We start from the raw sequence: 27,759 nt of genomic DNA on the forward strand, positions 1-27,759 counted from the left end.
TGTGTGCACTGTGATCTATTATAGCGGCGCTCAGGCCACTCTATAAGTCAGCTGTCCCGCGTCCCGTATTCGTCAGGGGGTAACGGCTGGCGTGCGTGCCTGTGCATGGGCACTGCGGCGCGTGGAGGAGCTGATCGGCAAATAAAGCAGCGGAGTCTGCGGCGGGTGTCGTTCTGAGATCTCTGGCTTAACGCGGCCCAGTCTTTCTGTACGGAGGCTAAATGAACTACGGCCTGCCTGACGGGCCGCTATTAATTACCTCAGACGTGCCGTTCTTCCTGGCTGGCTCGATCTCACACTGTGAGACAAAGGCAAAGCCACAGGGCTGAAGCTCGGAACAATCTTGACTTTACACCAAGGTGCACTATCAATAATGCAGCCAGTTTTAACAGCATTCCCATTCTGTGCCAGGCAAAGCACTGGTCATTGGTGAAAATGTTGTATCCAATGGATTTTTTCCTGAAGTGATGCGGCATTTCGTTACAGTACATTGATTAATTAGGAATTAATGAATACCTGGAGGCATGTGTTTCAGGTATTCAGACATCCGTAAAAACAGCCAAGTTGGGTACGTGGGTTAGTAGCACCAGAGGTTGAAATGACACGAGACACTGCGGGCATCCAGGAATGGGACTTGATTGCTCTAATCGAAACAGATTTGATTTAAACGGAGCCTTTGTTGAGAGGTCATTCCACAGCCGTGGCCAGGGTAACGATGTAGAGGAGATGGATGTGTTGCTAACTCACGTCAAATGATATTAGAAAAAAAACATTACTTAATCATGCACACTGCGATCCTCATACATTCAGGAAACACCAATTGGTATTTGTAGCTTTTGTAGGTTTAGGAGAAAAAAAAATTAAGACATGTATTAATCAATCACTGTAGCGTCCTATAGGAGTGGTGCAGTTGAAACATCAGAAAGGTGTCAAGAGGAGAAAACGAAGTAAAGAAATAGGAAATTGCATAGGTAAACGAGGTGTGGAGTTCTTTGCAGGTCAAAAGCCAACAACGTTGAGAAATTATGTGTGCTTAAGTGAATTAGCTGAGGAGCCCATATTGGCTCCCCTTTCATTTCACACTTTCTATATAGAAAACAAATATATGTAAATGTTGGCTTCTTTTTAGCCCCTTGAGGCTCCTATTCAACATGGTTACTGCATTAATAAAACTGCATGAATAGTAAAGAGGAGCTGTATCTGGTGGTGACTGTTATGGGTTTAATATCATTCATATATAATACTTATAATGCAGCCTATTTTTGTATGCATCTACTCACATAATGTGTGTTGTCAGCAGTGATGGATATGTGTGCAGGCAGTTTTAGCCATAGTTTGTCATATAAATTATGAAATGAGACCGCATATGTGTAAAACTGGTTATTAGGGGGAAAAACTGCTTGATACAACAATTGGATGTAATACCTGTCGTAATTATGGAATCTGATTAATCTCAATCTACTCTAAATTGACAGGTAAATCTTAAATCCAGTGATTTAACACATCCATGAGACTAAATGGAAAGTAGTGCTTTAATGGGATATATGATTTTTATTGGCAGCAAAGAGTGGCATATATGGGGCATGTAAAGTCTTCAAATGAAACTAGAAAGGTTCGTTCCTATTGCATGTTAGTTGTGTCCTCCAAAAATTGGAATATTTTACAGAACATTGGATGTGTCATTATTAACCAGTCAAACTGTTTCTAAAAAAATGTCTTTCAGGTGCAGAGAGCGTCATGTGTTTATGTGGACTAGTTTTCCTACAGCTTACCTTGTCTGCCATAATCATAGATGAGCCCCCATGAATGCCCAAAATGGGTATCAGCGTCTGGGACGAAATAAAATCCAAAATCTGGGCGATGGCTTCCTGGTCGGTACCGTCCCCAAACACAACCCCGTGTATTTTGGTCCCCGACATGAGGTCGCACACATGGGTGATTATGCTCTTGGGATCTGTCTCATTCACCAGGAGGGTCACCACGTTGACGTCAATGGGGTCATCCTTGCTCCAGAGAGCGCGGATGTCCCTGTCGGAGATGTAGCGGGTACGTCCCAGAATCACGGCAATGTTCAGTATGGGGACCTTCTCTGCCTCATAAGACAAGCTGATCAGGGCAAGGAAAGCTGGAAGAGTCAGGAGGGTCAGCCTGGAGAACCCCATGGTGGACAGCTTCATCCCCTGTGGGCAGAGCAACACATGCACACGTTAAAGCATATCAGCTGGTCTTGTCAAGAGCAGAGCCTTAAACATTTCATTGCAGGCTGGTTATGTGACGTCATAGATGCGCAGACCCAAAGGAGTCTGCAATAGGCCTACAGTGACGATGATTGCGTGAGCCTTAATGTGAAATGTGAACTCAGAGGAAAAGCCTGCTGACATCATCTGACTCTGAGCCTCGAACCCACAGATGAAGCTCACGTGTCACGTGACACATGCCCCGGGTGTGTAAGACGCAATAAATTCTTGATGTTTGCCTTTGCAAATACCTGTGTGTGTGGAGTTCATGCAGGCGTACCACGTCCGTAGTGTGTATCTGTGATGTACAGCCTTGCTTTGGTGTAGGTGCTGCATGAGGCATTTTCCTCCATCCTGAAATATATCTGCAGCTATGTTGGAACTTTGTCACTTTTAATAACACAATTTTTCTATTTCTGCACTGGCAAACGGAATAATCTGTGTCCTGATTCCGCAGGCTGCAGCAGCTATAGTCTCCATAACTTATATAACAAATACTGTAGGGTACCCTTGCGGCATTCTACCATTCTACACCTGCTTTTTTCTTTCTTTTGTGTGTGTGTGTGTGTGTGTGTGCATGGGCAAGACAGAAAAAAAATATTAATTTCTTATAGGCTTGTATATAAATCTGCGCCAATACAACGTGACTGAATTCCCAGCATGGCAGAATAAGAGATTTAGATGTAAATTCATTACGATTCCTCATTAACTTCCAGGCGCGACCATTATCCAAGTGCGCCCCCTATCGGCCCCTCCAGAATGAAGAGTCCCGCTACATGCTACCTCAATGTCATTCATCGTCTGTTGCAGCATGTTGGCAGCAGAGATATGTCATTTTCACAATGGATTAAAAGTCTCAAATAAAGCTTGTAAGTGGTTTAAATGAAATAGTGACGAAAGCTCGCCTTCCTGCTAAGATCAACATTTTCGACACCAAGTTCAGTGTCAAACGAAAAAAAAAAAAACGCAGTGCATCAGAGAACACGTTTATGGTTTGGAGATGTGTTTTGTTCTTCGGCATCGTGAAGATTAGACGCTAAATTCGCTCTGATCGATCCGGCGCTCACACGATCCCGACACGAGTTTCTCCGCGCCGACGCGGGCCGCCCGTGGGTCTTCCTGTCGCGACACGCGCCCCTCTGCGTGTACGACGCCCGTGGACAGTAAAGGGACCTTTTTAACGTGCGTTTTATTGCATGATGCAGGGCGAGACGCCGTACAGTCCCCCGTCCACACACACAGTCCCCCGTCCACACACACGCACACACGCACTGGTGCAATATGCAGGCGCGCGCGGCGATCGGATTTAAAATGCATTTCATAAAATAAAATAAAATAAATAAATAAAACCCCGTCCCCGTCATAAAACGAAATAAAATGAAGGTCTAGGCGACAGTACGACAGCACGTCCCTGTTTGGATGTGTTCTCCGTTGTTCTGCACTTTGGAGAGCGTATGCGTAAAAACGCAGCGCGTCACGGCGATAAAAGCCCATCGGCGCACTTACAGCATCCCCCGTCCACAAAGCTCCAGAATCGTGATTTGGGATGACATCGCAGCAGTCCTCCTCTCTCCGGCCGCTGTGGGCAACGCGGATAATTCCCGCCGAGCGAAGCGAAGCCCCCCCCCCCTCAACTTCAGCCCCAAAACGGCAGATCGCAGTAATCCACTCGATCCCGTCTCCACGTTCCCCGACTTCCCATCGTGCTCCCGGTCCGCCGGAGCGACAACGTGACGGGCGAGGAAGAAGAGGAGGAAGAAGCGCCGCGCGCTGCGGCGGGACTACGCGAGAAAATTCGCGGAGCCCCGGGTTCCTCTCTGCGTTCCTCCTCGCAGCTTCTTCACAACTGAGTTGCTCTGACAGTCACTATCACATCCTTAAGGTGAAAATGAGAATTACACCCTGCTTCTTCCGCGCCGGGCACCTTTTTTAACCTTCCCAGAAGTCAGCGTTTACTTATGATAAGTAATATAATAATAATTATTATTATAATGATGAAAACCGTAGAGGAAAACCTCTTATCTGATACGAAACTGCGGCAGTTTTTCAAAGTTATGCGTTGGGGTTAAAAAAAAGAAATAAAAAAATGCATGAATTAAATACGTCTGGATGCGTATGAAGCCCCCTTCCCCCGGTCTGCGCTTTGACGCGGTGTAGTTTTCGGGAGAGGGGGGTAGCCTCTCCGTGACGTAGTAACGTCATCCGAAATTCCACAGGCCACCGCAGAGCCACTCTGCCCGCGTCCAGAGAACACGACGCGCGCGCGCGCGCGGATCCGATGTGCGTAAAGATGGGGTGGGGGGGGGGTGGGGGGGGGTGGGGGGGGGGGGGCTGGCTTCACCCGGTCCGCGGAAGGTATTCTGTGCCAGTCTGGGGTGGGGTGTGTGGGTTTCCGTCATTTCTTTCCCCCAGTGCTGAATTATGCTCCTAATTTTTCTGACTCTCGCCGTGGGTTTGGAAAGGAACCTGCGGACCGTGCAGGTTTCGTGTCCACGTTTATAAATGCAGGGAGCGCTTCTCTGTGCTGGAGATGCGTTTTTATTACTATATATAGTAATAAAAACTATATATAGTAATAAAAATTATTTATATATATATATATATATATTTATTTATTTTTTTTGGGGGGGGGTGGGGGGTGACAGTACGCGCAGTGTCACTGTTCTTTCAGCACCACGGGCGCCGTGGGCTACTTTACCCGAACCGTCAGTCACACTGGGCTCCTGGATGAAGGACTCATTAATAAAAACACACACACACAACACGATAGGACGGAGATCCGGGGAGGCGTTGCAAAATTAGAAGAACCCCCCAAAAGCTCCACTCACAGAGTCCACGTTGCGCATTAAAAACCCACTTATCTTACTTCAGAGATGCAGCAAATTATGGCGTATTGTTGAGTTGCTGGGAGCCGATCGACTGGGCAGCTTGTTCCCAGGCTGGATGCTTGAGGTATGCCAGATTTCAGAAACTCTAAATCAGTGTGATGGTAAATGGGATGAAGTCACAGCATGATGTTCACTTTGTTAACCCAGCAGGATTGCTGTAATTTTTGAAACATGAATATTCCATCACACTGCAGTTTTCCATTCGGACTATGTAGACCATCCTGCAATGCCTCCCTGAAATTGTGCTCAGATTTTCTTCATGGATTTTTTATGATATCTGTCTTTAGTGGTGTAAAAGAAGCCCTTTAACAAAAAAACTCCATTGTTCTATTTGGTTGAATCAGTTTTCAAAGGAATCAGAGCAAAATCATGGTACATCATACAGTAAACATGCTAAATATATTCCGCCGCAATTTGCTGTACACAGTGAGGCAAAAAAAGTATTTGGCAGCCACTGATTGTGCAAGCTGTCCAACTTAAAAAGTCTGCAATTTTCATCATATGTTTGTTTCAACTGTAAGAGACAGAATATAAAAATCCAGGAAATCACATTAAATGATTTTTAGATAATTTATTTGTATAATGGAGCAGACAATTAATATTTGGGCAATACAAAGGTTCACCTCAATATTTTGTCAAGTATCTTTGGTTGGCCATGTCAGAGGTCAAGCTTTTCCAGTAGGTTTTCACCAGGTTTGCACTGGTATTTTGGTCCATTCTTCCATGCAGATGCTGTGATATTTTGGGGCTGTAACTGGGTGCAGATTCTCTGTTGCATTGAGGTCTGGAGACTAGCAAGGCCACTCCAAAAACTAGTTCTATTTTGGTCTCAGCTGACCACATGACATTCTCCCAGTCTCTGGCATACATTAGACGGGCCTGGACACGTGCTGGCTTAAGCAGGGGGACCATTTGAGCACTGCAGGATTTTAATGGGGCAGTGGTGACCTAGTGGTTAAGGAAGCAGCCCCGTAATCAGATTGCCGGTTCGAATCCCCATCCGCCAAGGTGCTACTGAGGTGCCACTGAGCAAAGCTCAGTGTTCTTAAGACCAGGTCAGGTGGACCTGCACCACCATTCTTGAGATGGACAGGTGTATTTTATACAGATAACCACTACAAACATGTGCCATTAATACAGGTAACGAGTGAAGCCTCTCAAAGAAGAAGTAACAGGTCTATAAGGGACAGAATTCTTGCTTGGTTGAAGGTGCTCAATACTTATTTTCTGCATCATCATACACCATCATATGGGTGTAATGTCAAAAGTGAACAGTTTCTGCAGTATCATCTCTCTATGGTTACTGAAAAATATCATTATGATATTTGTGGCACGTCCTGCTAATTTAGGATGAACCTAAATGAACACAAACAGCACACCATGACTATGAAATCTTAAAGATTTTCAGTATTTCCCTATTTCTGTGGAAAATAGTAGAAAAATATGTTGACTGAGAGATCCTGCAGTATTGGGGAATAAATACGACCAAACAGCCTGGGTTGAGTCCTCTTTTATGTGTGACTCATTCTACATTGTCATATTGTTTCATGGAGACAGGTGGAAAGTTATAAAACTGTGAATCTGGCACAAATGTTTTTTTTAACTGTTTCAACTCTTAAACTCTGAATTGCTTCTCAAGGACGAAGGCCCAAAGGCCCAAAGGCCGAAAAGCCCAAAGGCCCAATTCCAAATCCTTGTTCTTTAAACAGATGTTCATTAGGAGTAGGAGTAATTATAAAAAATAATTTCACACAGTCGGGTTGTACCAAATGTTGTGTAGCAGCTGTATGTGTTTCATCAAAAGATATGAAAGAGATATGATATGAAAATACAAACCAGAAGTAGTAAATTATTCTGTTGTTTGAATTTAACCAGTCATTATCATTAATTGGCTCAATCAGAAATATCGTTGAGGAAGCCATTTGACATGGCTCAATCGGTATGTGCAGAAGTATGGTTGAAATGTTCATTTAAAACCTTTTCAAAGCTCTTCTGTTCACGCTCCCCTGACTTCCAGCTGCGGCTCTGCCAGCTGCACGCATCTGCCCGCACCGAACCTGAAGAGAACCGCGGGGCGGCGCTTTAGCCTGGTGCACCCTGAAGAACAAAAGCGGGGTTGCCATGTCCGCTCAATATGCGTGACTTGAAACTTACTCTTTCCCCTAAGGTCTAATCAATTATCGGCATGCTAACTCTAGAGTCCTAAAGTCTATAGTCTTAAATCGCGTCCTGGTTAACTTGTTTCATTCACAGAACTGTTACGTTTTCTCTTCGGTTGAATCGAGCTCCACCTGGCAACCGCAGTTACACGCAATAGTCTATGTAACTCGCGACATCAGAACATTTTCATAAACTGACTTCACTTCGTGTTTTTGTGGCTGTACCACGGCATTGACTATCAACATTTTAATAACTGGGGAACCCGTTAGTAAGTTTTAGGTAGTGATCACATTTCTGCTCAACGTGAACCCATGTTTTTGAAAACCCCGCCTTCTTCTCCCTGAAAGTTCAATGAATACTTGAATCAACATAGGGTCATCGGTGGCCTTGGTTCCTGAACGCGTCGTGTCTAATGACGTTTGTGCCGTTTTAGTCCGGCAGAGGAACGGTGAGTTGCCGCACAGCCGCCGCTTTTGCGCGGCTCGCTTGCCGCGCGTTCGGCCTCGTTAGCCGCGTTGGCTATGCTAGCGTTCTATTGTCTGAACCCTGCGCGCAAGTTGCGTTTCTGTAGAATCTGTAGAATCTGCGGCTTCGTTCCCGTCTGTGGTCCGTGTAAGTTTGAATGTTTCTGTTGGCTTGTGCTGATGTAGCCTGCGCTGGAGGTAGATCTGTAGTAGGCTAGCATGTGTGCGTGTTAACATGCTAAGTTCGTAAACGCGCAAGCCTGTCTGGGCCAGAAGGTGATTTTGATCCTTCGTTTTGTTTTCGTTCCAACAGAAGATGAAGAGAAAAAAGCAGGAGACGAGCAACCGTGTAGATCCGCCGCCGAAACGCCGAGTGTCCAAAGTAGAGGTGAGTGGCATGTTAAAAAAAAATGCAAACCGATACTGCATGTACGCTATAACCACATGTTGTACTTTTTTATTTTTTATCTTTTAAGATTCAAAATTTAGTTACGCAGGAAGTTCTCAAGTCAACGAAAGAACAAGAGGATGCACTGAAAACAGCCATGGATAGAATGAAAGAAATGGCTTCACAGCCCAAATTTGATGTCAGAATCAAGCAACTGGAAGTATGTCACTTGTCACCGATGGGCGTCATGACTGTGTGTTACTTGTTGCCGTATTATTTGAAGTCGTGTGTATTCACCTGTTTCATTTTTAGGCACACATTAAGAAAATCAAACAGCGAGGGGACGCTGCCTTTGCGTACATGAGAGAAATGAGGTCTGGAGGGACGCTGGCCAGTGCAGAGCAGGTACTTTTTGTATTCTGAGTTCCAGGGGGGTGAGAGGTGTGATGGGGGTCATTGACTCTGGGGTGGGGTGGGTGAGGGGCGTGTATCTGTCCTTCTCAAAGCTGCAGTAGAAGGTGTTCAGATCATCTGCCAGGTCTTCGTTTGCTGCAGCAGGGGGTGGGGGTCGCCTGTAGCTGGTGAAGTCTCGCAGGCCTCTCCAGACTGACGCAGGGTCGTTGGCTGAGAGCCGTTCTTTCAGCTTTTGATCTCCCTGGTCAGCGTGTTCCTGGCTTGCTTGTACAGGGCCCAGTCACCACTTCTGTAGGCATCCTCCTTGGCCTGGCGAAGATGCTGCAGTTTGGGAGTGAACCATGGTTTATTGTTGTTGTATGTGCAGAAGGTCTTGGTTGGCACACACACATCTTCACAAGAACTGATGTATGATGTCACAGTGTCTGTCAGATCATCAGATGCAGCTTCAAAAACAGACCAATCAGTGCAGTGAAAACAGTCCTGCAGTTCCTGCTTTGCTGCGTTGGTCCACGTCTTCACAGTTTTGACTACAGGCGTGGCACGTTTAAGTTGTAAACTGGAATAAGATGGACCAGGCAGTGATCAGAATGTCCCAAACTGCCCGGGGAACAGAGCGATAAGCAACTTTTAGAGTGGTGTAACAGTGGTCCAGTGTGATTTTTGTCTCTGGTGGGGCAAGCGATGTGTTGTCTGTATTTAGGAAGTTCATGGTTTCGTTTTGCTCTGTTAAAGTCTCCAAGGACAATAAAAAGGGAATCAGGAATATAGCGTTTCATCGCTTGGAATTGTGCATGTACATAATACCAGTTTATCAGAACCCTTCCTATGTAAACAGTGCAAGGATAGTTGTGGACCTGTTTTCTTGCCAGAAGAGGTGTGTATTTCTGTATGCTCTGTTGTATGCATCATGTAAACGTGTCAAACTATGTAATGTTTTCGCTTTTGTTATGTAGCGAAACCTTGATTCCCACGGATCTGTCTCTTCCTCGTGCACATCTCCAGCAGATAGTTCATCACCGGGTGCTGCTAGCAACTGCAGGTAAACATTGAATGTAACACTGACTTGCATGCATTTGCGAGATGTGATGTGTCCTCTCTGACTTTTAAGTCATGAGTCACCTTTAGTTTGCTCAGTGGTTGTTGCGCTTTACTGTTGTTATTGTTAATCCATTTTTAGAAGCTTTTGCTCCTACTGACTTTTTTTTTTTTTTTTTTTTTCTCCTTCTCCATCCTTACAGATCTGTGATTGATGAACGTGACCGGTGTGATACTAGTAAGAGAGACCACTAAATGAAATGTAGAAATATGTCTTAACCTAGATTACTGATGGCTCATGTCTTTCATATGTTAAAAACTTATTAAATGATTCAGTGTGAAATTGATATGATTTGAAAAGTTCCCCATTTTAATAATGGTACCTTACCATAGAAGGTGCCATAAGTCAGGAAAAAATACACTAAAACCAATATGTATTAATTACTAAAGGGTCAGTGGTTGTCCTACAGGGTAAGGAAGGGGACCCGTAATTGTAAGGTTGCCAGTTCTGCCAAGGTGGCACTGACCAAAGCACTGTCCCCACACACTGCTCCCCGGGCACCTGTCATGGCTGCCTGCTGCTCACTAAGGGTGATTGTTAAAAGCAGAGGACACATTTTGTTGTGTGCACAGTGTGATGCAGTGTATCACATCACTTTTTTTCACTGTTAAAACCTGTAAATTCTAATACCCTGTGGCTATCGATTATATTCCTCATCTTTGTCACAGGTGGCTCAGGTTCAAATCTGATTTCACCTTCATTCATAGTGGTGGCCTAGCATGAGTTATAGGAATCATAACTCATAACCATAAGATTTTGGGTTTGAACCCTGAACCGCCAAAGTGCTACTGAGGTATAATTGGGCACCTTCATGGCTGCCCACTGCTCACTAATGGGTGATTGGTTAAATGCAGAGGACCGTGCTTGCTGTCACAATCACTTTCACTTTTTTTTTTTTTTTTTGAGCTTTGTATGATATGGGCACATTATGCTTAAGTGGCACCATTGTTATGGTTTTGCTAAATATATCCCCAACAAAAACCAAAATTTCTTGTAACAATAAAACAGCAATCAGCACATGTTTTATGGCCTTTTTGATATAGATCTCATAATACATGCTAGGAAAGGAAAGAGTGAGGCACTTGTAAATGCGCCCTTAATAACATTAGGCTATTTTCTTGTAATGCTCATTCCTTGACTGGCCCTTTTCACTTCACCCTTTAGAGAATGACATCAGTGAAACACGAAAAAAAAAGTCTGGTGTGCGGGTGAGTGATTATTATTGTAATTATTTGTTTATTGTGACCATATTAATTACTGCTTGTGGTTGTTCTTGGACCTGTTGGAGGGTATTCAGTATTGTATTGCATTGATAACACTCCTTCTTTTCCCCTGTAGCGTTCAAGAATGCAAGTTGTTGATCTTACAAATGAGGATGATATGGGTATTTACATGCATCTTAAAAATATTATTTATATATAAAAAAAATATAAACTCATTCCCAGAGTGTTTAGCAGCCTGGACAAGTACAAGTGCAAATTGATTATAATATAATTGATGCCTGTGCTGAAGGACTCCATTTATTAAGAAATATATTAAGAAATATTTGACTATTTAAAGCGTTTGCAATTTGTGAATCTATTAATGTAACTGGATCTGAATAATTTCAAACCAGTTGGGCTTTCAATTCAACATATTATTTGTGTAATGTGTGTGTGTGTGTGTATATATATATATTTCTGTCTCATTCCTTACAGCCTCCATTCCTATTGTCCATCAGAATGGCTCAATACCCCAGCTTGCACCCAAGGTATTTTTATTTTCTAGACTGTGCATGTTTAATGCAGGTTTTTGTGAATTTTAAAGGTAATGTTTATCATATTTCATTGTTTCAGAACACATTTGAGATGAAAAAGACAGGTAATTTTTGAACATGGATAACCATGTTGAAAATGTCTTTGAGGAGGTTGCTTGCCGTTGAAAAAAAATGTTTTTGTTTTTTTTGCTACCAGTGAAAACTGATAAGGTGGAAGTGAAGTCAGAAAATTTTGAGATTTCAACAAAACCGGTAAAATTGTTTTTTATTTTAAACCATTATATTAGAAAAAATGTAGACAATTGATTTGCAGATATATGCTACAATGGCCACTCGTTATCTTGCATGTAATAAGATGTTCTTTTTATAATTGTTTTTATTTTCTATTTATTCTATTTATTATCAGATTATTACTATTTACCATTACCTTAAATTACCTAACCTTAATTTACCTTAAATTCCGGAATATAAGTCATACCCAATGGTGCAGATATTGTATGGCCTCAGGGACCTCAGTGGCACCTTAGTGGACCGGGATTCGAACCGGCAACCTTCTAATTAAGGGTCTGCTTCCTTAAGCACTAGACCACCACTGCCCCGGCTAATGTGGCTAATTAATGTGCACCTATATATATATATATATAGGCCACATCTACTCATTTTTAAAATAAATTGTACATAAATAAGCCACACTTGTCAATAAGCTGCAGGTGTCCCTGTTGAAACATGAGATATTAATGGAGCAAGATGTAACAGGAAATAATTTTTAAAACTTTTAATAAAAAAAAAAATGCTGGTAATATCCACAACTACATACTTAGAACAGTGCTTTTAACTACACACTTTCTTGGCTAAAATACAGGAACATACCGGCAAAAGACCCGGAATTTATGGTTACACAACAGGTCTTAGTGGACCAATGAAATTGTTTCAGCATGCTCACTCACGCTTAATTCTTCAGATCAGTCTTTTTGCGCTTCGTGCACAGACTCTAACCATGGAGAAGATAGGAAGAAATGCATATGATGCAACTTTTAAGTTAAAAGCGATCGTTCTGGGTTTCAAAGAAGGAAATGGAGCTGCTGCACGTAAGTTCGACATCAATGAATCAATGGTGAGACATTGGAGACCGCAGCATGAAGAACTGCAAAAAGACGACAAAAGATTTCATAGGCAAGAAAAGCATATGGCCTGAACTTGAAAACGTCTTTGAAGACTGGGAGAACAAACAGAGAGCAGACGGCCGAGGTGTTTCCACCGTGCAGATCCAACTTAAAGATAAAACAATCTCCGCCAAAAAGAATATCGAAGAATTTACAAGTGGACCATCTTGGTGTTTCAGATTCATTCAAATGAAAGGCCTGTCCGTTAGGGCATATACTACTACGATACAACTCCCTTCAGACTTAAAGGAAAAAACTACAAACTTCAGCAAATTCACTGAAAATTCCATTGGACCAGAAAACATCATAAATACGAATGAAATACCTTTGCCGTTTGACCTACCTCTCACTGGGACTGTTAACAAAAAAGGTGAATAGGCCATCACGCTGAAAACTGGCCATGACAGAACTACATCCATGGTGGGGTTTTTTTTTTTTAAGCATATGACTACGCATAAAGGAAAATTCCCGGAAGGAATCTCTGTAAAAATCCAACAAGAAATTGTGGATGATGGAAAGCCAAATGAAGGAATGGCTAAAAGAATGCTACGGGAAGCAACCGGGGGGATTCATTCAGAGGAAAAAAAGCCTTGTTTGTTTTGGACAGCATGAGGGCCCTTATAAGAGATTCTGTGAAAGCAGGTGAATTTATGTGAGGAAGAAAGTGACCATGAAACCAATGAAAGAGGGGCTGAGTGCAGCAACGCAATTCTGAGGCTGTTCAATTCCGAAAGAGGACTTTGATGGTTTTAGGGCACCTGAGGATGGCAATAGTGATCAATGACTTTTGCTGGTATGTTCCCGTTTTTTGTGAACGAAGTAATTGCATACCTTCAGGCTGTTCAATTCGGATACTGAAGAGGACCACTTTAATGTGGTTAGAAGCACCGTTCTGAAATGTATGTAATTGTGGATATTATATGCAAGTTTATGAAATCTTTCCTGTAACATCTTGCTCTGTGAATATCTCATGTTTCAATGGGGACACCTGCGGCTTATAGACAAGTGTGCCTTTATTTATGTACTTTTTTTTTTAATTAGCAGCTACTGCCTATATAGGTGCATTCTATAGTTAGAAATTTATGATACCTTAATCATATGTGCTACGGCTGCACATATACTAAAATTGGATCAATACAGAGAAGATTAGCATGGCCCCTGCGAAAGGATGACACGCAAAGCCGTGAAGCGCTCCATATTTTTGGGACTGTGGTGGCCTAGCGGTTAAGGAAGTGGCCCCGTAATCAGAAGTTTGCCGGTTCGAATCCCAATCCGCCAAGGTGCCACTGAGCAAAGCACCGTCCCCACACACTGCTCCCTGGGTGCCTGTCAAGGCTGCCCACTGCTCACTCAGGGTGATGGATTAAATGCAGAGGACGAATTTCACTGTGTGCTGTGTATCACAAGTGACAATCATTTCACTTTCTATATGATTGCAAACAGCTTGCAAAGAATAAAATGTTCATTTTGAAGTCGCAGTGAAATGTTGTGTGAATTTTATTTTTTTTAAGGGTTCCCCACATACTGTAAAGCAGGAGCCTTCACCTGAGCCAATCCAGAAAACTGAGAACCAGGACATTTCCAAAGGTGAGATGACACCTGCATGTGGGTGGCTCTTAACCACTGAATACTTATTTTCTGAAGTTCTTTCTGAACATTTCTCCAGCAGGGGCTTCAGATCCAGGGTCTGACAAAGAGAAGGTAAAATGAACTTGTAGGTCCTCCGACATACTGTCAGAACTCAACACTGCTGTTCTTTACAGGACGATTGGAAGTCAAGACTGCACCCTTTGCCAGACCTGCCGTTTCCAACTGAGTTACCAGTCATCGCTGCCACTAAGAACATGCCTCAGAAAATGTCTCTGAAGGTGGCACTGCTACAGAACCCAAAGGGAATTGGATTGGTGTGGAATGTCAATGAGCAGGACCCTCATTCTCCTGAAATGGACTGTTATTACATATATGGCGCCCAAGAGGGCCAACTAGGCAACTTCTCCAAATGGACCAGAATCGGCATGCTGAAAGCCATGCCACTGCCTATGGCGTGCCAGCTGTCTGAGTATGCCAGCTCAAATAGACTCTGCTTTGCTATTGTGGGGAAGGATGTATATGGCCGTTATGGGCCCTACAGTGAAATTGAATTCATTTATGCTGTTGACCCAGCCAAAAAAACCTAATGTGTTCTTAAACAGAACCCTTTTTTTTTTCGGTTTGTTTTTTGTTAAAAACCATCTGCTTTTTCTCAGTTTGTTTCATATAACAGGCTTGATCACATATTAAATCTAAATTCTGGTCTGTCCATTTTCGAGCTGTTAACGTTCATTGGTCTTAGGACGTTGCGTGTAATATTACTACAAACAAGCAGTTTTATTGTAAAGAACATTTTTAATAAAATACATATCATATGAGACCCTTGGTGGAAATCTGTCCTGTTAAAGGTGACAGTCAGATTAGCAGAAAATTTTCAAAACACTGTACACAATATTAAATTAATGGTTCTTGCAGAATGTTAACACAAAAACATAAAATCTAGTGCCTCCAAAAACTTCATTAACTCTATATTACTGATTCCTACATAATCTCCCAAGCAAACCTTTTTATAACATAATTAGCTTTAAGCATTTGCTTTTCCAAAAGGGCTGACATGTAAAATTCATGAGGAAAGTATAGTCCTGAACATAAATGTTCTGCAGGACTGAGTAATTCTGATTTATTGTGAGAAGGAGGTTGTATTTATATTTAGTTTTAGGTTCTTCATTTCACATAAAAGAATTTTAAAAATAGTTGTACTATTGCTGACTGATTCAGTATAAAATGGTACTGGATCCTTGGTAGGGTCCTTTTATATGAGTACTTTTAAGGGTCATTCCTTGACTTGAGAAACTACAGCTGAAGCCAAACAGAGCAAGTCTGTGGATTGGCCAGGACCTTAATTAATTCCAATGGGGCAACTAACTTTGTGGTGGTCAAATATGGCCATAATTCTGTTTTGGATCAAGTAGATGCCAGAGGTTCGAACCAAACTAAAAACCTCCATTAATCTTTTGTAGCCTCCATCAATGTCCCCACTTAACAATGCAAATACACACACAGATTATGAATTACAACTTTTACTGTTGGCCATGAGCTAACAAAATTGTAGGGAAATAAAACATGCAGTACACACTAGCATAAAGACTTATTTACAACAATAAAAATGCGGCTTAATGATTACAAACTCATTTGTTTCAAGTATAATATAGTGCTTTGTAAATAGATGGCATGACCAGTTCTCTGTATTTGGCATTTCCTTGCGCTTCTGAGATCCTGTCACAACTCCAGAGCGCTGGGAGGGAGCATTGCCTTTACTGAACAAGTAAAAGCAATGAACATCCAACTACATAGTGGTATAAAAACACTTGTCTTAGCAGATAAGCCTCACACACACAAGTTTGCAAATTCAGGTCCCGTTTTCTGATATCTCTTGACTCACAGCATCGTAAAAGTTTCACTGACGGGGTTGAACACTGCAACTGCTTGAAACAAAAATGGATTAAGATTCTACACACTATTCCTACAAAAGGGTTCCAGTATTATACAATTTATAGAAAATTCCAATTTACCATCTTTTTGGCATTTGGTATCTAAAACTACACAACAAAAATATGTATAGTTACGCAATAAATTCATTTCGCCTAAGGCAATAGCTGTTGCCATTGGTGAGTTCTCTATTTGCGCTTCCTCAAAATTAGATACATCAAGCCACTGGTCAGTGTCATTGGGAAGGCAATCCAGGCTAAAACGAAGGCGTAGCCATAGTTGCCTTCTTTGATTTCCTGGAAGGAGGTCCTCTGGGCCGTGTAAATGGACGCACCGATCATCACGCAGAGAGCTGCGGAGAGAGACGAGCAGGTTACACATGGTCCAGGTAGAGATGATGCAACACTACCAAAGAGTTTCTAATCAATATTCAATTAAAGACAATTGTGTTTTTCTGTGAATATTTATTGTTTTACTTTATAGCATATGTATAAGTATAAAGGTATGAAAGCTCTAAATACACTATTGTTCAAAGGTTTAGGGTCCTTCAAAAAAATTCCTTGACAACGGAAAAACATGAAACGAGTTAGGAAAAGAACACGTCAGAAATGTAATTACGTTTTAATGGAAATAACAATTTTTGACTCTAAACCTTTTTTACAGACAGAAACCTTGAATCTCCTGGCAAATTCTTTCTAAAGAATCACTTGTGTACCCTCTGTGTTTTGTCACCACAAAATTGGCTTCTCCACTACTGTCCAGCCCCTGTGAGGATTTCCTGCTGCGGGGAGGTTCGTTTCTGCTTTTACGGGTCTGCCGTAACTGGACAAAACTCACAGCACAGCAGCTGGATGACTGCGCTGAAGACAAATCGCTCGCCCTGCTTCAGTCGGAACAGCTGCAAGATGAAGACAAAGAAGCCCACGCAGGACAGGATCGTGGACAGAATCATGGTGGCCTGCACAGCCTGGAGGTAACCTGCGAAGGTGTTCATGCACATTTTACTCAGCCATCTACAGAGAACATGCTGGACCTCCCTGCAAGAGGGAGTAGTCTAAAAATGTTGCGGGTTAATGGATGATGGGTTAACCATGCACAATCCAAGCTCACCTGCATCTTTGCTTGAACTGTTTGCCACCGGATTGCACACTGAACCGTTGCACTTGTACCAGAGGTCAGTGCTGATGGGTCCTACAACCCACCAGGCCTGTATGGAGAGAGAGAGAAATGCCTGGCTACAAGTGCGCCAAAAGTGATGAGGAAAGCGACGTAAAAAGCAGCACTTACATTGTTTATGGTTGATATGAAGAGGAGAACTGCTGAGACTACGTGGAACAAAAGGATGAGGGCCAAGATTACCAACATGGTTGACGATTAAGACAGTGGTGCTGGGTCTGGGAAAAAATGGATTGACGAAACGTTATAACCATTATATGGCACAAAACTCATGGATGCCTTGTAATGCAGATTCCGCTTTGAAAACCAAAGTGGAAAGGTATTGCACATTTGTACAATTCCTCTGCATAAACATGATTTAATATTAATGTCATTTACAAGGAAATTAACAGGAGAATTTTAGTTCCACAACTGTGCGCACCACGATCTGCAGTGCAGATAAAACCGTCCGAAAACAGATTTACAGCTCGGCTGGACGGAGCGCACGCTCTCCATTTCTGTCTCCGTTTCCGCTCTCCCACATGGATTTCCCGGCCTGCTCTGATAGACGCTGTCCTCATTTGTCCCCCTGTACGCACCTCATTGTTTGGAATCTATGAGGTCGTCATGCGGCAGCGCGAACTCTGTGCTAATGTCTGCACTTCCATTCACGAGCAGGTTTATCAGGCCTCAGGCAGCAGACCCTGGATCCAGAGCAGGCCTCCGGCCTCCGGGCTCCGGGCTCCGAGCTGCCTGCTTCCGTTCCTCACCCACAGTCCAGAAACCACGTGCCCCTCTGGGTATGAATTAATGGTACCCGTTGTTTAAACATTATCTGTCCTCCTGGATTAAGTCTGTAATCTAGTGTATGTTGACCTTTGCCAACAAGGATTAGAGTGCTCAAGATGACGTTATCACTTTTTCTCTCACTCTCTTTTAGTGTTTTTATGTATTTACAGTTTACATGCATATTTGCACCATTTTTGTATTAAGTTAAGTACAGCTTTATTTTCATCCCAACAATACACAATGCATGTACAGTGAGACGAAATATCGTCCTCCTGGACCATGTGTGCAACATAAAGCAATAGGGGGTCAGAGTGACACAGTGACATCAGTGATACACTGCAACAGTACAGCATTTAACGTGTCTCACCGCGTTCTTAACCGCCCTTGCTCCTGCAGGGAGGTAGAATTTCATTGTACTTGTACTTCACAACGAAGCTATTGAATATCTGGTCTATGTAGACTAATAGGATTTTTGGAATCATGCCAGAGCAGCACGGAATAAGTGCGATCACTTGTTTGTCACTTTCACACAGTCAACATCTGAGTCTATATGAGGATCAAAAGTAACTGTGTTTCTTTCATTGCTGCACACAAAATGCATTCCATATTTTGAGGACTGTGCTATGAATGAGAAGCGGAAACTACTGGAAACTACTCAAAACCAGCTCTCAGATTATACTTCAGCCCTCTTGATCTATGCAACCAGGCAGTTCAGCAGTTCCCTCACACCAGGAAGGAAATACACTACCCAAAATTGAACAGATGCTATGGTAGCTACAGCGAAGGACAGGAAACACTGCATAGAAAGAAACACTCGGCCCATTCATCTCGAGGCAGAAGTGCTACTGTGAAAACAACGGGCGCAGTCAATGGGAGACCCACCACCAGCAGCCATTTTAACCAAGTGATTCATTACAACGCCCCACAGCAGAATCGATGTAATTCAGGCCCTCTTTTGTAAAATAGCTAATAAAGAAGGGCTATGTTGAGCTCCAAATCTCTGTAGAAGCGCTTTGGTTGCATGCCCACCCATTGTGTTGGAGCCAAGAACAATTAGTGCAGCTTCACAATTAAAGCCCACCACATCGGCTGAGAGAAGAAATCAGACCCTTCCGAGGTTTTTTAAGTGATGTGGCCTGTAAAATGGGCGGTTCCGGAGGACTGATGGACTTTTGTGGTGATGCCAGACAATCCCCTGCACGACCGCAGTCTCGGCGTCAGACACAAACACACTCCAGTTGTGTCTCATGGTCGAGAGAAACACAAGCAAACATGGTCTGCGATCTTCAGAGAGTGTTTATGGAATGCGCTGTAATTGCGGAGGGACCTCTGCCCCCTCGGGCTGGGAAGCGGCCAGCTGTTTGTCGAAGAGCACGGAGGGAGGCGGGGCTGGGGGACGGCGGGATGCTCTACACATGGCTCAAATTTCCACAGGCCTTCCCGAGCGCTCGGGGAGTGGCAAAGAGAGAGGGGCAGAGATCGAGAATGGAGGGAAAAGAAGCTTGGTGGAGGAGAACAAAACGCTAAGAAAGGAAGAACAATGAAAGTATGCACCTATCGAAGCTACCCATGAAACTGTAGATGACGCTGTAGACGTTCTTAAACATGGGCAGACTGTGCCCGACAACTGCGGCAGTGTTCGAGAACAATTACACGGCCTCAGCCTCAGCTTTAGGAAGGAAGTTCTCATTAAAAGGCAGTTCTGTGAATAAAAGAAGGCTACGGAAATGTCAGAGGCCCATGCAGCATCATGCATTCTTATAACAAACACATCAGAAGGATTATGTCAGATTTGCGACAGAAGTCATTTTCTGGCATAAATAAAGGAATTATCTTGCTCCTTTGGACAAGAGAGCCATTGTTGAGGTTCCACTGCAACGTAAAGAGGATCAGCTTTATAGTTCTGTACACACATGCCACATACGCTCCAATCATCTGTCACATGGGAACTCTGCAGAGCTTTTATTGTGATGGGCTAACATGATGATTCCATAATACTATTAATCTGCTGACATTAGTCAATAAAATAGCCTTTGAGGCCATTTAATATCATTTTCACATAATTGGCATCAGTTGATGCCTGTGCTCAGAAACAACATTTTTCTCATTCAATTGCTCTAAAATATTTTTTTAATGAATGTACAGTACAGGCCAAAGGTTTGGACACACCTTCTCATTCAATGTGTTTTCTTTATTTTCATGACCATTTACGTCGGTAGATTCTCACTGAAGGCATCAAAACTATGAATGAACATGTGGAGTTACGTACTTAACAAAAAGTGGAGGCAAAGGGGCCAACAAGTGCTAAACACCTCACTCATAATTAGATTCATGATGAATGAAATCCCATCTTCCATCCAGCCAATAGGATCTGTTGGTCCACACATCTTCACTGCAGCTGCAGCTGTTATTGGGGGGTGGGTGAGCGGGGGTGAATTCCAGCGAACAGTTCAGCCTTATAATAGGCAAGGGGCTAAAGAGACGCTGTAAACCGTTACGTGCGATAGGACAAAAGGCCTGAAATATTTGTCCTGGAGAAAACGTGGGATCTGTTTCTACTGTTTGTGACTCCCTAATTGCGATCTTGTGGTCTCGTAATGACAGTTGCACTCCTCGTAAAATTTGTGCACCTATAAAGCACCATTAGCAAATGAACTGGAGTCAGCTTTTTAAACTCAACCATACCGCATGTTTCGCAAAAAACAGTCAAACCAGTCTGCCAAAAAGTCTCTGCTTGCTTTCCCCTGAACCCCGATGGAAAGCACTGGATCTCGTTGGAAAACGCTGACTCAAGTTTTGCCTTTTCAGATGTCTTAAAACAAAAGCCGCAGTCTCCGGCACGTGTCCAAATCAGCCACCGCTGAAAACAGACACTGCAGACATGGAACAAATGATGTTGAGCGGGGGAAACTCCACACTGAACGTCACCCTGTCAAGCCTCGACCGAATGTGGGCTCACCACCAACACGTGCATGTGAGACTTCTGTCTCATTCACAAGCTACTGACCCTCCTGCACTAGACCTGTTAACACATTATAGGTCAATTTGCTGATCTTAATGCAATTTGTCTTTTTTTAGAGAGCAGCCCTTTGAGTCCACAGCCTAGAAGTTCTATTTTTACAGCTCCTATTTTTATATTGAGCTCCATCCAGCTCTGAAATTCATCAGTGAAAGGAAGCAAAGGGTTGAAGATTAGCCAAAGGGTCCCCTGTCACTCTGCAGAGGAAACACGTGTCTGAGTCAAGGCCTGGTCCTGCATGATTTTCCAGAGTGTCCACCGAGTGACCTGCAAGTCACAGATAGCCGCCTTATGACAGCCCTTTCCACATGGCATACTTCAGCCTCCATATTAATAAGAGGAGCAAACTAAATCCAACATCCAATTTAAAAATTCAGCATTCAAAATATGATCTTAATATAAATGCTGGGGAAGGTTACAATGTGGTTTATATAGGATAAAAATGATTAATCATCCCATGGGATTTTACCCCCTTTTACTATTCTTTTGTAGGGAGGGATGGAAGAGGTTCCAAGGTCGCTGTGATACACCAGGGCTGCTCCACAGGGAGATATGTTGGCTGCACACCAAACCCACAGATGCTGATTTAATTTAAATCAATACTTGCAGCGACTGTTGGATCTCTCACAGAGCGCCAATTTCCACTAATCAACTCAATTCAGTCACACCATAGGAATGTCAAAGCAAGTGACTCAGATTCTCAAGATTCCCGTAGCTGTTCTTCAGTCAGCCACACCATTGACAATTAACACTGATGTACTTGCTACTGCTTTAAAACATACACACATGAATGCAGAAAAAGAGAATTGTATGACCAACATATAAAGACTTCAATTGGAAAATACTAATTAATTTTTTAACAAGTTTAATAAACCATTTAGTTTAATTCAGATGTAATTAATAATCTGAGTACATTTTAATCAACAGTTTTGAATGTTGGTGGAAGTGGGGCTTTATGTGGCCAATGACCTTTCAATACTAAGTAATAAGTATTATTATTATTACATTATTATACTTGTGTATAGTCTGATTATTAGGGCCCGAAGCACAAACGGTGCGTAGGACCCTATTGAAACTGTTTATTATATAATGATTATTAACTGAATATCATTAGGGCCAGAGCCCTAGAAGTGCTATTGTATCTGTAAGGATTTTTATTATTATTATTATTAGGGCCCAAGGCCAAGATGGGTGAAGGCCCAATTGCATCCGTAAGGAATATTATCATTGATATTGAAAACTCAAAAACTCTAGGGCCTAGGGTGAACAGTCATAACAATCACATGTTAGGTGGCGGTGTTGAGCCCCCCTGGCCACGCCCAGGTCGAAACCTGTCTCAGTACGAGTTGTGCATGAATTGTGATGTGTGGGGCAAATAAAATTGAGTTTTCGTGCAAAGGAAGCAGCTGAAAGCTTCTAATATGATAAGCAAAAATATAACCACAATCTGTGATTAACAGCCCCTGTCAGTCATCTGATTCCTCTGCTCCAGTAAGAGAAATCCCCACCCCCTCCAGCACAATCATTTACATTTACATTTATGGCATTTTTATCAAATGCCGTTATCCAGAGCAACTTACAATCAGTAGTTACAGGGACAGTCCCCCCCTGGAGCAACTTAGGGTTAAGTGTCTTGCTCAGGGACACAATGGTAGTAAGTGGGATTTGAACCCTAGGTCTTCTGGTTCAATCAGAGAGCAAGCTAAGCCCCACTCCTTTTCCAGGAAAGTGGCACTGCCACCTATTGAAAACAGGAAGTACCTTACGACATCAACCGATCTACACAAAACATTGAGCGACCGATGAGTGTCGTTGCCTGAACAAGGTAATGAATTACGTTTCCTGACTAGTTGCAGCACCACCTAGTGGAAAAATCAACCAATCTGCACGAAACTTAACACAATTAGTAAGTACCACAGCCTGAACAAGATAACGATTGCAGTTTCTGGAATAGTCGCAGTCGCCACCTACTGGAAACAGGAAATCCCTTAAAATGTCACCCAATCTGCACCAAATCTGGGTGGTAGTAGCCTAGTGGTAACACACTTGCCTATGACCCAGGTTCAAACCCCACTTACTACCATTGTGTCCCTGAGCAACACTTAACCCTAAGTTGCTCCAGGGGGGGACTGTCCCTGTAACTACTGATTGTAAGTCGTTCTGGATAAGGGCGTCTGATGAATGCTGTAAATGTAAAACAACTTACCAAATAACTTACGACATAGGCCGATTTGCACCAAACCTGATTGATACCAAGTTTGGTATCCGGAATAGCTGCAGTGCCTTCTAGTGGAAGCAGGAAATTGTTTTCAACATCAATTCATCTGCTTAATGCGATTGATAAGAACATCGGTTTTGTGGTTCTGAAAGCGGCGTCCCGCACACGCCCCAAGGTGCATGGCGTGCTTCGGGCCCGATCATTACTGCTTGCAGTCTTAATTACATTTAAAACAGTAATAAAGTGAAAGCCCCAACACTGTGTCAGAATTGAGCTCAGCAGAGAGATATTTACACTCGTCTGTTTTATTGCGCAGACAGCACCCCAACCGCACTTGGCAGGGGAGGAGCTACAAACAGCTACAACAGCACGGACCCGCCAACCCCACCGCCAAGAGAAAATAAAAACTTTTCTACACAGCTCAGGATGTTCCCTATATGTCATCGGTTTGCGTGAACAACAATGACTATCTGGGGCGTATTTTTAGAATGAAACACAAAGGCCTGTCCTGTTCCCTGGCAACTTCCCAAGGCTTGTGGGGTTTTAAACACGCAAACATGGCTGTGTTTAGGGTTCGTCCCACCCAGCGCAGGCCTGTGTTTAAGCTACTGTATGGAACGCAAACAGACAATTTACACACACACACTTTTCAGCAACCATTTCGGGCCAGGAGCTTTCGCGCACACATGCGCCAAACAGACCCCTCTTTGATGATGTCTCGATGTCACCCGGCACAGCTCAGAGCGGGGGCGCCAGCATAGGCCGAACATGCAGCTCTTTTGGTTAAGTGGCTTTCTCGAGCGGGGTTCACATTAACACACGCTTACACACGCGCGCATTGATCTCCGGGGGCAGTGGCACTCTCCTGCCAGGGCCCGCCGAGTTGAAAGCCCTCGTTGGGGCAAGAGGACCCTTTCATCTGCGACAGGGGGCCGGGGTGGTGCTCAGGTGCCGTGTGCCATTCTCGCACTGACCGACAAGCCACTGCTGGGAGTAATCACTCCCACGTGGCGGCCAAAAACGTGCCCCAGAGGGTGCTACTTCCGACCAGCCGTCTTCCACTTCACCAGAACCAATCCAGACTTTTTTGATCTTGAATGTGAGTTTCTGGAGGAAAACTTGGTTTTCACTCAGTTTCGGAAAAACAGCTTGTATTCAACAGGCAGCTCAATGATGAAAATTAAGGATGAGACTTGTTTATAATCAGAAGAGCCTGAGACGCATTCAGCAGCCACATGGTCTACGTCTTTATTTCCTCCGTCATGCAAATAGCAGAGACCGTTAGGAGAGTTTTCCACATCTGCCCATGTTTTGTGTGTTGGCTTCTTGCTTATTCTTTTTGTTTCATACGCTTTACCATAAAGCTGCACCACAGGGTGACTGAGTAAATGAGAAAGAGATTACTTCTTCTATTAATATGCAGTGGGAACTAGGTACCCCTCGAGGAGTCATTGAGTGACCCAGAGTGCACGTTCAGATGACTGTTAACATTAAAGATCATCTGCATATTTAAACAGCCGTATAAAAATGAAAAATTAAAGTGAACTGATTGTTATTGTGATAAACAGCACAGCACACGCAGTGAAATGTGTCCTCCGCATTTAACCCATCCCCTTTTGTCCAGTGGCGCCTTGGCAACCAACCGATTACAGGTCCGCTCCCGTACCCACTAGGCCAACAGCCATGACAGGCACACGAGGAGCAGTGTGTGGGGACGATACTTTGCTCAGTGGCACCTTGTTGGGTCGGGATTGGTGCAACCTTCTGATTACGGGTCTGCCCAACATTATTATACAACTTCCTGCTGCAGTGCTTTTGCCTTGGACAGATGTTATCCTTTCAAAAACAGTAACATTTAAATTTACTTATCAAATTATATACTGCATATTACTACACAGTCTATGGTTAAATTCATATTGCAATATGAATTTCATGCCATATCGCAGAGCCATAACACCAGGTTTATTTCGTTGGAATTATTATTATTCCGGTTCTGCCTGTATGGCTGCAGTGGTCGAATAAAGCTGCTGCACAGAGCATCTGTGCTTGTTGCTGTAACTGATGCTTGAGAAAGGGGTGTGGTAAGTCATTTTGCAGGCAGCCTTCAAATGTATTAGTAATTTTGCAGGCAGACTCCATATTTATTAGTAATTTTGCAGGCAGCCTTCAAATTTCTTAGTAATTTAGCAGGCAGACTCCATATTTCTTAGTAATTTTGCAGGCAGCCTTCACATCCTGAATCGCACCTTTCTCCTTATTTTAATCCAATATACTAAAATATGCCCAGAGGTCCGCGGCTCATCAAATAGCTAATGGGTGAGACACAAGTCACCAAAAAACATGGTAGCAGATTAGTCAAACTTCAACTTCCTGCCCTCTTAACACAGACTCCCAAACAGCTCCCATCTTCATTAAAGACAAATGGCATTTGTTCATCCGAGCCACACTACGGACAAGGTCACGGTGAAGCCCACCAATGCCCAGCATGTTTATTGTAACACCGGTACTTTGGACTGGACTGGTCAGCTTTTTCTCCTCGGGGTCTCCAGGCCATTTGAGCGGCAGTGAGGCCCTGGGCGTTTTTGGCTTCATCATCAGGTTTTTAGAATCACAAACAGCCAGACGCTCAGGACAGGGCCAAAAGGAGAGACTCTTCCTGAACCCCCGCCCTGTCCCCCCCGCCCCATTCTGCTCTGACTGATCCCAGTGCGTCCTGTCATTAAATCGCTGAATTAAAAAGGTTTTAAAATGGAGGATCCTTCCTTAAACCAAGAAGGCAGACGATGGAGCTGTCGGAAAATAATATTCTTTTCCCCACTGATTAAAATGTCATATTTGATGTTGCCACATCATTATATTCTAGTCATTTCCCTCCGTTTTTCTCATTTCTGCCCAGCCCTGAATCTATGTCTACACAGGGGCTGGGTGACCAGGGCATGACTTGCTGGCGACTGCCGCGGAGGGAAGCGCCTCGGCAAAATGTTCAAAAACTGTGACACCCGGTGAGGCGCTCATTTGAAGATCCTCCCCGGAGATTTCCTCCGGCCGTTACCGGGCTGGGAAGGACGCCAGCAGAGGCTTCGCCAAGCTGCTGCCGCACACCCGGCAGATAAACATCAGGCCCTGTTCACCAGGGAGCCCGTAAATCACATAGAGGAGGCGAGGAGTGTGCGTACCACACACACACACACACACACACACACACATTGTTTCCTTGGTCTCAACCGCAGGCCCGGCATGCTCATGCGGTGTTACTTTCGAATGGCGACACCCATGCGTCCCACGTTGCGTAGTATTCGCAGAGCAATCCGGGCCCCTGGGAATCCCACGACACAGCATCCCTGCACACACACACCACGCTGGGATCCCTGCACACACACACAATGCTGGGATCCCTGCACACACACACACACACCACGCTGGGATCCCTGCACACACACACAATGCTGAGATCCCTGCACACACACACCATGCTGGGATCCCTGCACACACACACCATGCTGGGATCCCTGCACACACACACAATGCTGGGATCCCTGCACACACACACACACACCACGCTGGGATCCCTGCACACACACACCACGCTGGGATCCCTGCACACACACACAATGCTGAGATCCCTGCACACACACACCATGCTGGGATCCCTGCACACACACACACACACCACGCTGGGATCCCTGCACACACACACCACGCTGGGATCCCTGCACACACACACACACAATGCTGAGATCCCTGCACACACACACCACGCTGGGATCCCTGCACACACACACCACGCTGGGATTCCTGCACACACACACACACCACGCTGGGATCCCTGCACACACACACACCACGCTGGGATCCCTGCACACACACACACACACACACACACCATACTGGGATGTTCCACCGAGACAGACGGACTTAAATCAAGTTGCACACTCTCTTAAAAAAAGGCTCGGCAAAAAGTTGTATTTTAGAAAAACGGACCCTCAGAAACACGGTCACACGTGACAACCGTGTCGTTGTGTGACAGCAGGGGGCGACGCAATGGCGAAAAGAACAAATTAAATCGCCGTGGAGGCAAGAAGTTTTCTCTCTCTCTCTCTCTCTCTCTCTCTCTCTCTGCTCAATTTCCCTCCTTCCACTTGAAGTTACAGGTATCTACATTTTAAAAGGGGGGGGCTGCGACGTCAACTTCCAGCTCTCGGTACCTGAACCAACGTGCGTCTGCCCCGCCCAGCAACATGAACACACAGTTTATTAACACACATTTTTTTTTAATTCATCCAGAACAACTCACCGAAGCCTCGGACCTGGCGTGTTCTCCCCGGGCGCGCCGATGATGGAAGTCGCCGACAGACGTGACCGGGGTCAGTCAGCGAGTAGTAGTGAAACGCGGGGCTGCGCCGGAGCTCCGCCTCCCGGCGGGCGGCTGTGGGCGTGGCCGGGAATTCTACACTCGCGCAGGGCACGCAGGAGAGGCGGCGTGGGGGGAG

The 27,759-nt window shown here is 44.1% G+C and overlaps 3 protein-coding genes and 1 non-coding gene across 8 annotated transcripts in view; 2 read left to right on the top strand and 2 right to left on the bottom strand.

The window, feature by feature from the left end:
- Positions 1–4,071, bottom strand: part of grin2aa (glutamate receptor, ionotropic, N-methyl D-aspartate 2A, a) — a 102,532-nt gene extending 98,461 nt beyond the window's left edge. Inside the window, exons 1-2 of the mRNA XM_028986081.1 lie at positions 3,744–4,071; positions 1,773–2,180 (exon numbers count right to left, since the gene is read on the bottom strand). Coding sequence (XP_028841914.1) covers positions 1,773–2,177 — 405 coding nt within the window. The 5' untranslated portion in view covers positions 2,178–2,180; positions 3,744–4,071. The remainder of the gene's footprint in view (positions 1–1,772; positions 2,181–3,743) is intronic.
- Positions 4,072–7,429: 3,358 nt separating this feature from the next.
- On the top strand, positions 7,430–14,868 carry atf7ip2 (activating transcription factor 7 interacting protein 2). Of its 5 annotated transcripts, XM_028987643.1 has the most exons (15): positions 7,456–7,564; positions 7,659–7,733; positions 8,063–8,137; positions 8,226–8,357; positions 8,450–8,542; positions 9,508–9,593; positions 9,793–9,827; positions 10,815–10,858; positions 10,989–11,034; positions 11,348–11,400; positions 11,486–11,510; positions 11,603–11,658; positions 14,081–14,156; positions 14,236–14,270; positions 14,333–14,868. In XM_028987643.1, exons 3-15 carry the CDS (start codon positions 8,066–8,068, stop codon positions 14,744–14,746), a joined length of 1,167 nt encoding a protein of 388 aa, XP_028843476.1. In that variant the 5' UTR covers positions 7,456–7,564; positions 7,659–7,733; positions 8,063–8,065; the 3' UTR covers positions 14,747–14,868. The 5 variants fall into 5 exon arrangements, with proteins under 5 accessions (XP_028843475.1, XP_028843478.1, XP_028843479.1 ...); XM_028987642.1 differs by having other exon boundaries at positions 7,430–7,733; XM_028987645.1 differs by having other exon boundaries at positions 7,430–7,733; positions 14,239–14,270.
- Positions 13,670–13,772, top strand: LOC114795017 (U6 spliceosomal RNA). The gene has a single exon (XR_003750425.1). It is a non-coding gene; the product is annotated as a U6 spliceosomal RNA (small nuclear RNA).
- A 66-nt stretch (positions 14,869–14,934) lies between the features above and the next one.
- Positions 14,935–27,697, bottom strand: emp2 (epithelial membrane protein 2). The gene is made up of 5 exons (XM_028987647.1): positions 27,564–27,697; positions 17,376–17,482; positions 17,199–17,295; positions 16,926–17,066; positions 14,935–16,440 (listed from the first exon to the last, which is right to left on the bottom strand). Exons 2-5 carry the CDS (start codon positions 17,451–17,453, stop codon positions 16,277–16,279), a joined length of 480 nt encoding a protein of 159 aa, XP_028843480.1. The 5' UTR covers positions 17,454–17,482; positions 27,564–27,697; the 3' UTR covers positions 14,935–16,276.
- Between the last annotated feature and the right edge of the window lie 62 nt (positions 27,698–27,759).

This window comes from Denticeps clupeoides, chromosome 7 (assembly GCF_900700375.1).
Source record: "Denticeps clupeoides chromosome 7, fDenClu1.1, whole genome shotgun sequence".
NCBI lineage: Eukaryota > Metazoa > Chordata > Actinopteri > Clupeiformes > Denticipitidae > Denticeps > Denticeps clupeoides.

Coding starts and splice junctions, on each gene's coding strand:
- atf7ip2 (XM_028987642.1), top strand. CDS start 8,066: ATGAAGAGAAAAAAGCAGGAGACGAGCAACCGTGTAGATCCGCCGCCG. Junction 9,594..9,792: donor GGTGCTGCTAGCAACTGCAG/GTAAACATTGAA, acceptor CCATCCTTACAG/ATCTGTGATTGATGAACGTG. Junction 11,659..14,080: donor TTGAGATTTCAACAAAACCG/GTAAAATTGTTT, acceptor ATTTTTTTTAAG/GGTTCCCCACATACTGTAAA.
- emp2 (XM_028987647.1), bottom strand. CDS start 17,453: ATGTTGGTAATCTTGGCCCTCATCCTTTTGTTCCACGTAGTCTCAGCA. Junction 17,296..17,375: donor TCATATCAACCATAAACAAT/GTAAGTGCTGCT, acceptor CTCTCCATACAG/GCCTGGTGGGTTGTAGGACC. Junction 17,067..17,198: donor CAGTTCAAGCAAAGATGCAG/GTGAGCTTGGAT, acceptor ACACCTTCGCAG/GTTACCTCCAGGCTGTGCAG.